At 34.1% G+C, this 10,390-nt stretch overlaps 1 protein-coding gene and 1 long non-coding RNA gene across 5 annotated transcripts; both read right to left on the bottom strand.

The window, feature by feature from the left end:
• Positions 1–673: 673 nt before the first annotated feature.
• On the bottom strand, positions 674–1,790 carry LOC18595920 (uncharacterized). Of its 2 annotated transcripts, XR_016027218.1 has the most exons (3): positions 1,287–1,525; positions 997–1,199; positions 674–901 (listed from the first exon to the last, which is right to left on the bottom strand). It is a non-coding gene; the product is annotated as an uncharacterized LOC18595920 (long non-coding RNA). The 2 variants fall into 2 exon arrangements; XR_001928337.2 differs by having other exon boundaries at positions 674–1,199; positions 1,287–1,790.
• A 1,806-nt stretch (positions 1,791–3,596) lies between these two features.
• CES101 (lectin protein kinase family protein) lies at positions 3,597–8,248 on the bottom strand. Of its 3 annotated transcripts, none has more exons than XR_001928295.2 (8): positions 7,015–8,248; positions 6,304–6,408; positions 5,967–6,175; positions 5,690–5,900; positions 5,344–5,581; positions 5,110–5,260; positions 4,598–4,968; positions 3,597–4,004 (listed from the first exon to the last, which is right to left on the bottom strand). XR_001928295.2 is itself a non-coding variant. In XM_018122578.2 (7 exons), the coding sequence occupies exons 1-7, from the start codon at positions 8,159–8,161 to the stop codon at positions 4,660–4,662; spliced, it is 2,370 nt and encodes a 789-aa protein (XP_017978067.2). In that variant the 5' UTR covers positions 8,162–8,247; the 3' UTR covers positions 4,103–4,659. The 3 variants fall into 3 exon arrangements, 1 of the variants encoding a protein (XP_017978067.2); XR_001928296.2 differs by lacking the exon at positions 3,597–4,004 and adding an exon at positions 4,103–4,483; XM_018122578.2 differs by lacking the exon at positions 3,597–4,004 and having other exon boundaries at positions 4,103–4,968; positions 7,015–8,247.
• Positions 8,249–10,390: the final 2,142 nt, after the last annotated feature.

Raw genomic sequence — 10,390 nt, forward strand, 5'->3', positions numbered from 1 at the left:
GTATCAACATTTCTTGACCTACTCAGTTCATTCATAGCTGACAGGGGGATAAGGGTCTAACACTTAATAACATGCTGAGAGAAGGTTCTCCCATTAATGTGGGTCGAGCGTAGATCGATGAGTTTTCACCCATGATATAAAGAAGAGTGTTTAGATCAAGCAATAGAAAATGTGCACCTCTTCAACCATGAGCCCATGACCCTAATTCCTAACTCCCCAACCCCCACCCCCCCAACCAAGAAAACGTATTGAGCTTCAAGCTTTCAAGGTTTCAAGGCTCCAAGTGAGGGGCTGAGCATTGGTAGTCCTTCCCACTAGAGGGCTTGCATAGGGCTCATGGTTGTGAAAATTCTGGACCCACTTAGTTACTTATTACATCTGGGGTTTAGGGAAAATTTTATTTGGGTGTTGGTAGACAAAAAGGAAGTGTCAGTCCATAACGGATGGGTATGAGCGGTCTTTAGCCCAGGCCCAGCAGCTCAAAATAAGTGGAATTTTGATTAATGAAACCTTTAACAGTAAGTGAGAACACATTAAACGTTTCTCTAGCAGCCTCCATGGTCCAGGTCTCCAGGACAACCCCACATGTCTTGGCACAGTTCACCTAAGAACTCTCTGATTCATTCCCAAAATATGTGCATAAACCTCAATGGACACAAGGGACCACGGAAAAGAAGAAGAATAAAAGGTCTTCTATTGCAATTTGATTAGCAGAGCTTTAAGTGCATCATATACTCAATAGCTAACACCATCTGCAATCTTCACTACAATCAAAATCTTTATTACACAGTTACACTAATTTCTAGTCCTTAATCTGGGAGCTCTCTTCAAATAACATGTACTACATAAAACTCACCGGTCCATCAATTGATACCATCCCACAAAATGATCCAAGCTCGGTCTGGAAAACAAAAATGGGGGGTCAAAAACTGTTACTATAACTACCCACCTCAATGACTAAGGAAATGAAAATCAGGGCTGGCTATATGCTACTACCAAAAACATCTCAAGAGGTTGATGAGAAAATGGAACAAGTAGTTTTCTCGGTCCAGCAAATCGCGTCGAACCAATCTTTCTAGGTCGAGGTTTCGCGGTAGAAGATCGCTGTAATAAAGCAGCGTTGTGACAGAGGCTGCTGGGTGAGCCACCAGCGCTGTTAGTAGCCTTGCTAGTGGGCGTACCATCAGTGGCATGAGAGACTGCAAAAATATCAGCAAAAACGCATTTTAAGAAATCCACACTCAACTAATTAGGTACAGAAATGCAATGTGAGGCATACTGCATACCATGATTATCGATGATGAACGATCGAAATTTGGTCGTACAGTTTGTACCCTTTTTAAAAAGAGCAGGGATCGAACGAAGGTTTAAGAAACACAACAATGAGGAAGATGAGTTGATTGAAGAGAAATCTTGCAGGAAAGGGAGTGAATCCAGGAAAGAGAGAGAGAGAGAGAGGGGTAGTTAGTTGATAAGCAACTGATTTCAAAGAATATTTCCTAGCTGCCAATCTTCAGCTGATGTTCATACCTACCCTTCTCTAAGAGTCAACTGCTGCAAAAGCAAAGGTGTTAAAATTGCAGATACAACAACGACTGAGAAACCCACGCTAATGGATTTACTAGAAGGCGTAGTCGTCAACCCCAATAAACTCTCTGTAAGTCACAACAAACGGCAGCGGCTTCGATGTTAATGTATATGTCTGTTGCTAGTGTACTTTATCGATTTTCTACACATAGACAATTCACTAGGTGCTTGTATTAACAGCCAAATTCACGAGTGATGGAAACCCCCTTAAACAGGGGGCTAACACACATGGTTTTAATTCTCCGCAAATCTTGATTTTTGACTAGGATTTGCTTTTATTTTTCTTCTTAGTACAACAAGTAATGGGAGTATGTCTATGATTTTATTTACCCTTTCATTGGAGTGGCAATGCGAGTGAATAACCATTTTGTTTTTAATCTTTGTTCATTTTTTTTTCTCTTTTTAGATGTTAATTCATGAGAGAAAGCATGGGTAGCGATGCGTAAGGGTGAGTCCATCAAGCAATTTAGACAATTCAATCTGTTATACTGAAAGATCAAATAGATTAAATATTTTTAAAATAGCAATCAGAATTAATCAAATATAACGGAGTACTAAATTAATCAAATATAGAATTAGTTTGGGAGTTCAATTTTGGATCAAAAAAATCAAATTTTATCATTTTTTTGTAAATTATAATTTTAAAATTTATAAACTTTATTCATAATTATAAAATATGAAATAAAAATTAATAACGAAATATTTATATTGTATCAATTTAAGATATAATATATATATAGATAACATAGTTTGGTCTTTTAATCGTTTCGATCTAAAAATTTTAAAATTGAAAATAGACTAAATAAATCATTTAGATCAAAATTTTTGGATCTATAAATTCAATGAATTAACTGGACTAAACTATTTTATCTAAATCACATTCGTTCAATTGATCATTGATCCAGTCCAATTGCACTCACCTTTAACAAAATGTACGTCCTTGCTAAACTCACAGAAGGTCATGTTCATCTTCCTCCATTGGTTAAGTTCCCAATATATGGAACCCATGGTTTTTGGAGTCACAATTTTTACAAGGGGGTTAACATATTTAATAATGTTTTTAATCTTGTCATCCCGCGTGCTCTGTGTTGTCTCATTTTAATATATAGTAGTATAGGTTTACTTTTTTTTATATGAGGGAGATAAATATAAAATCAACTATATCATTCTAAACTAAGCAACATTCAAAGAATTTGAAAATTAAATTGAATTAATATTATATGATGAAGAATTATAATCCCAAAAGTATATTTTCGTAATAAATAACTATCTAATTAATACACTGATTCACTTCAATATATACATGAAAAATGATGTAGTCCCATAGTTATTGTAGAAGCTTGATGTTGTCAAGTATGTTGGCATTTGGATCTAAAGTAGTGTTTGGTATGAGAAAAATGAGAGCACATTCTCTGTAATGTGTCCAATTAAATTACATTACAGTGTTTGTTTTGTAACAGACTATTGTAATGTAAAATTACAATACAATCACATTACAGTCAAGAGATGTAATGTGATTGCAGTCCAAAACCAATGCAATCACATTACATTGCACTTTGCAATATTCTTAAAGACACTTTTACCCTTCAATTTTATTTTCTTATTAAAAATATTTTGTAAAGTTATAATTAAAATAAAAAATATTAAAATAAAATATAATATAAAAATTAAAAATAAAATAAAATAAAATAAAATATAAAAAATTAAATTTTATATAATATAGGTAAAAAAATTAAAATAAAATATATAATATAAAAAGTTATATTAAAAAAATAAAAGATTATAATAAAAAATAAAAATAAATATGACATTAAAAATATATTTAAGAGGTGATATTATATAAAAATTAATAATAAAAAATACAAGTATATTAAACTTACATTTTAATAAATAAAAATAATTTTGAAAATTAACATTATATTTTCAGCAAAATACTTGCAAACTAAATGATACAATGTTATCTTCCTTACATTTTAATCGTTATTTTACTTGTATATCAAATATTGTAATATTATTTTCCTTACAATCATATTATCTGTAATCACATTGCATTATAAGAACTAAATTTCACCTAAATTTGAGATTGATTTGATAATTTTTGAATTGCCAATAAAGAATTCGACTCCACCTGTACTTTCTTGAAACCCACGTCCCAACATAACTTAAGTCCCCAGAATAAGGCCCATATTTATGCCACTAAGGCGACGGAGATACCAATCTTATAAGTGAAGCTTGGTATCCGTTGAGCAGCCTCATCCATTACTAACTCCCCCGAAGCTGCCATGCCCAGTTGACGTTTAACACTTCTGACCACATTAAGCTTAACATAGCTGTGATTTGGTGGTTTCCACGCTATAAGTATGTCCTTTGTTTTTTTCACATGATCCCTTCTTACGTTATCCCAAGCTTCCTTCGATCTACATAAAAAAGACATAATACTTAAAAACATATTAAATTATTCAGATTATTTAATTTTCATATTCTACGCGTTAAATTTTTAAATATATATCAAATCAAAAATAATTGATAATCTCAATAAACAAATCGATTAACTTTGTTGAGCTATTGTTGAACTGAATTAAATCAGGTACAATTTATTTACAGTTTCCAAGAAATCATAGGAATTTTGCTACAAGGAAACAAGTTGTTCACAAAGTCACAACAACTCAACACAATAACAAAAGAAATAGAGATCAATAAACCAGAATCTCTGACTCTATAAACCACTTCATGTAAAAAAAAAACAAACCCGTTAAGGGGCTTGTGCCCGGTGCATGTTATTGGAGAGAGAGAGAGAGAGCTGAGTCTAAGGCTCACATCAGCAGCAACTTTTTAGATTAGCAGCCTAGGCAAGACTTGATAATCTTATTCAAACTTTCTGATTATCAATTGAAAGCTGTTTGGCCAAAAAACATTATCTCAGACATGTACTTCCAGAGCAGTATCATTAGTTGAGCAACGATCTAGTATCTAGATAGACAATCAATAACATGTGCGAGTATATATGTACCGTATTTTCACTTCATGCTTTTTCCTAGGCAGGCATAATTGTATCCATCAATACTACCGCATTCATCTTGCTTCCATCACTGAGACTGACACATAATTTATGGAACACTTGTTTGACTTGACATCAGCTATATCTGGCTCTTCCTCAGCTGCGTAAATGAAAAATGCCGGTTGCTTTGGTGCTGGTAGTTGTACAGTTTCATTTGAAAGCATGGAAACAACATCCGGCATGGTGGGCCTATCTATTGCACGGTCTTGTACACACAAGAGACCAACATGAATGCATCTCAGTGCTTCATTTCTATTGCAGGATTCATCCAATATTGGATCTATAAGCACTAAACCTCGCCCTTCATTCCAAAGCTGCCATGCCTGATGGAAATCATGGTAGACAAATATGTATATATAAGGTAATCCATGTTGCTTATGCAAATCCTAAAGCCGAAACTGTAGCTTCAACAATAACTCATTTTTCAAATTAAAAAACAAAAAAGAAAGAAAAGAAGTACATACATAACCGATAAGGTTCAGTGGACGATCTGAGTGATAGCAGCAATTATTCTTCTTGCCACTCACAATCTCTAGTAGTAGGACTCCGAAGCTAAACACATCAGTTTTGATTGAAACAATGCCACGAAAGGCATATTCTGGAGACATGTAGCCACTGGAGAAACAATCAAGGATACTTTCCATTACTTGCAAGAACAACTAGCAAACTAGTTTCTGCTTGTAATTCACTATACTTACTAAGTTCCAACAACTCTTTTAGTATTTGCTTCGGATTCATTTAGTCCAAATATTCTAGCCATGCCAAAGTCAGATATTTTTGGATTCATCTCATCATCAAGTAAAATATTGCCAGCCTTTAAGTCTCTGTGAATCACTTTGAGTCTTGAATATTTATGGAGATAAAGTAGTCCCTGAGTAATCCCTTCGATTATGTTGAAACGTTTCTTCCAATTTAATCTGTATTTTCTATCAGAATCTGTGTCATACAGAAAACTTCAGTGGATAATAATTATGATGTAATGGCAGATGATAAACTCAAAGGTTTCCCAAATATGCAACTATGATGTTGGTAAGGATGCCCTACCAAATATAAAGAAATCTAAGCTTTTGTTAGGCATGTACTCATAAATCAATATCTTTTCTTCCCCTTGAATGCAAAATCCTAACAGCCTCACGAGATTGGTGTGCTGTAGTTTTGCAATGAGTATGGCTTCATTCTTGAACTCCAGCAGTCCTTGCCCTGAATGACTTGAAAGTCTCTTTACTGCTATTTCTCGCCCATCAAGAAGTTTTCCCTGAAATTATATCTCATTAGTAATTGCTGATGAATCGTAAATTTGGTTTCAGGATATTATTACTACCTTATAAACTGGACCAAATCCGCCCTCTCCTAGCTTGTTTCCTACTGAAAAATAGTTTGTAGAAGCAGCAATGCTTTCAAAGCTGAATACATCCAACTGATTATCATGCCCATCTTTTTTGCGACTTAGACCATTCTCATTTGAGGTAGAAGGCATTGCACCACCTCCTATTTCATTTAACAGCATCCTCTGGTTCATCTTTCCATCCCCTATGTAAGTTACAATGATTTAGACCTTGGGAGATGTTCTCACAAGTGATCGTTGATAACTCAGGCACAAAAAGAACCAATTTAAAGAAAAGAGATCATCAGTTTAGTTTCTTTATTAGGATAACTACCTCTTCTTTTGCTCCATTTCCATATGACGTAACATATTGAGCATAATGGGGGTACAACCATAAGTCCTCCAAGCACTATGATTAGCCATATCCACCACTTATTCTCTGGGAATGACAAAACATTAATTCATGATGTCATACTATCAACTCATGAATGCTATATCCTGAAATAAACGAACTTCATGCTCCCTAGAAATAAGACAATAGTCATGAAAGAAGCTTACTCTGTGACCATTAGATTCAAGATCCCTTAAGCAAGAATCCAGCTGAATATTAAGACATTTGCTCCAAATTTTCACTATAAATTAATGTTTGAGATCAAATGTCTAAAACGACATAAGTTTTCTGTGTGTAGCATCCGATGTTAAAGATCCTAAATTACCACAAATGTCTTAGCAACCCATGGAAGAAACGAAGAAGAAAGTTCAGATTGTTGACACATCTGAGATAACAAAGCTCAAAGAAGGGAAGAAGAAGAGAGAGAGTGGAAAATTCAGCCAAGTAATACGCGGATTACTAGAATTCAGAAGCACTGAAATGACCTGAATCCCTTGCTATATTGAAATTGAGAGCAATGAAAGAGATTAATCATCAGTTCTAGTCAATATTCACGAATCCCTTGTTATAATATTGAAATGAAAATGTAGAGCATCAAATATACATTTCTTAAATAAACGTTCAACCGTTATATTGAAGTCAATTAAAACGTACCTCTTGGTTCAAGAATGAATATATCGCGTCTGACATCTGACCTGTCATCTCTAGTTATAGATTCTGTAAAACTAATTCCAGTGCTCCAAATCTCGCAGCCAGTCCCATCATCATTTTTCGAAGCATAAGCAACACAAGAACAATCATGCAAGCATTCGGCCTGACAATCAATACGAGACAGGTTATCACTCTGGCTAAATTTAAATCCAGTGTTGGACATGAAACCAGTATGATGCTGGAAGACTTTATTTCCCAAGCTTCTGCACGCGGGTATGTTCTGCTTCAAGCACCCTACGCTCAGGTTTTTAGTACATGAAACTTCTAAAGCCACAGAATCTGCCCTGGAACTCACAAGTTCACCCTCCGGATTCAGTTTTAACCTTGGGAAAATGGTAACAGCTTTCTTCACAGTATAATTGAAGTATGTTTCATTCTCATTTGAAATGAAACCAAAATTGTATGAACCATTGACTAAGGCAACGAGAGACGACCCTTGTAGGAAAGACCCGCTTTTCCAGTAGGTTTCCCCTCGCCACCATATGACCAGCTGACTTGTATCTCTAGGATCCAAGCCAAGGGTAAAAGACCCTGATGCAGGTGACATATCACTTCTCCATGATGTCAGAGACCAGTTGAGACCAGTCTTGGAGTTAATCCCCAATTTCATCCCTGGAAGTAGCGTGTCTGTAGGATGATCAAAGCTTTGCCACAGAACCTGTTTTATAGATCCATCCGAACTCAGTTCATGAAGCACAAAATTGCCAGAATCCTCTAGAGTAGCATTAGTGTTACTTGGTTCTTCCACAGAGTACAATACGAAAGGGTCAGCCGGTTCATTTACAATTATTAAGTTTCCATGATCATCTATTTCAAGAATCCCAGAAGTGCCAGAAATTGGAGTGTCTCGATTTGCAACCCAAAGTAGATTGTCATCGTCTCCATAGTACCATATTCCTAGGTAAGAATTATTGTGGTGGACAGACTTGAATCCTAACTTGAACATCCCAGAATTTGAAACCAACTGCTGATAATGTTTCAGCTGCTGGCCTTGCCCTATTGTGGCTGTCTGAGAATAAGTAGTTGTACATAGCCAGGGGAGGAAACATGAAAGACTAAAGAGAACAAGATTTTTTGCTCTGCTCGCCATTAAGGAAAACAGTAGAGTCTAGGCACAGGTGTTTGAATATACGCTACAATTTCGTTACTAATATTTACAGTACTTCCCTGTTAGTCAACTTTGATGGCTTGATCAAAGTAGCATACCAATAATATCAATCAAAGTCAATGCCATTTTAAGTGCCGAAACCTCTGCCACTTCAAAGGCGTTATACGAGAAGTTGGAGTGGTGATTACGAGATTACGACTAGGAGAGGAACAACAGCCTTTAATTTCAATCTAGTTTCTTTACACTTACACGGCATAGCTTAATTTCCTTGGACGTTGACGAGGACCTGCTACAACAAATTGGTGGAACAGACAAAGGCTGAAGAACTAAGGGTGCGTTTGAAATAAGGAATGCAAAGTCAAATTTTTTGTAATGTGTTTAATTAAATTACATTACAATATTTATTTTGTAACAAATCACTATAATATAAGATTGTAATGCGATCACATTGCAGCTAATGGATGTAATATGATTACAATTCAAAATCAATACAATCATATTACATTGTATTCTGCAATATCTTTAAAGATATTTTTATCCATCATTTTTTTAAAAAATTACTCACAATTCGTTGGGTATTTTGTTATCAATTTGCTATTGATTACAAGAGAGGAAGCTATCACATTAATGTATACATATAAAACGTATTAAGAAATAAAAATAAAATATTATCTTCTAAAGAAAAAATTTAAAATAAAATATACAATATAAGAAATTATATTAAAAATAAAAATAAAATATATACTTATAATAAGAAATGAAAAATGAAAAATAAAATATATTTAATTAAAAATATATTTAAAAAATGATATCATATAAAAATTAACAATAAAAAAATACACGTTAAACTCATATTTTAATATATAAGGATAGTTTTGAAAATTAACATTACATACCTTGTAAAGTACTTGTAAAACAAACACTGTAATATTATCTTCTCTACATTTTAATCATTACATTACTTATATACCAAACACTGCAATTATCTTTCCTGTAATCATATTGCTTGCAATCATATTTTCTACAATCACATTATCTATAATCACATTACATTATAAAGTATCAAACGATACCTTTACGCATCTAACTTAAAACATTTTGAAAGCAGTGTATATATATATATATATATAAAACAAGTTCACCTTGAAGAGTTTCCGGAAGAGCAATCGATGTATTCCCGCTTTCTGAAACCACCATACTCGCCCTAACACCGTTTTGAGCTCTGTTGGACCTGCGACACTTTTCAGCCACCAAATTTTTAATACTATCCACTTTATCTCTTGTCAATCTGTTAACCATTGATCGTCAAAGCCCCAAATGCCATGCCACACGCCCTCCATGCTCCACGGGCTAGCTGCCCTTGTTTTCGCCTCTATTACCATGCCATTGGCCGTGTTAGCTTACTGCATCATCTCCATCTCATCATTTATACTAGGTTTGGTATGGGGAATAACTAAGTCATTCCCCCTTTATTCCTTTCATCTTCCTGTTGGGAATAGCGCTTTTCCCTGACAAAAGCCTTAACCGTTCCCCTCCCTCCCCCCATCATTAGCTCTCACCTAAGATTGATGGAATCGGGGAAAAATATCATTGGACGAAAATGTCCCTATTTGATAGAACTAATTGGAACTCTAGCATACTAGCACTATATTTTCCTCCTTTTTCTTTTTCTCCCTTATTGATGATTAATACAAATAAAAATTAAAAGATTAAAAAATAAAAAATAAAAATAGAGAAAAATATTTAAATAATTAAAATAAAAATTATATAACTAATTTAATCTATATTATTTAATAATTTAATAATAATGTAAAACCTGACCCTATAAACACATGTCACGACATACATGCACTGAGTAGTATGTTATTACGCTAGAAAAGTCTCTAAGAATGGACGAAACCCGATATTATACCTAACGTTACACTTGAATTGATTTAACCTCGAACTAGTTCAAATAGGAATCGAATGATTAAATTTAATATTTTATAGCCAGGATGACTAAAAATGATTGTTCGGAGTTCGAGGATTTATTTGAAAAAAATTTGAAAATTTTGATGTTTAGGGGTAAAATCGTCATTTTACCACCTAAGATAATAATTTGATCATGGAGTGAAATTTTTGACAAAGATTAACTATTTGGAGTATAATTTAATGATAGGAAGTGAAAATTTTCAATTCCGGCAATTTTCGAAACATATGGGCAAAACGGTA

The sequence above is a fragment of the Theobroma cacao genome, chromosome 6, assembly GCF_053813885.1.
Source record: "Theobroma cacao isolate CCN51 chromosome 6, ASM5381388v1, whole genome shotgun sequence".
Classification (NCBI taxonomy): Eukaryota; Viridiplantae; Streptophyta; class Magnoliopsida; order Malvales; family Malvaceae; genus Theobroma; species Theobroma cacao.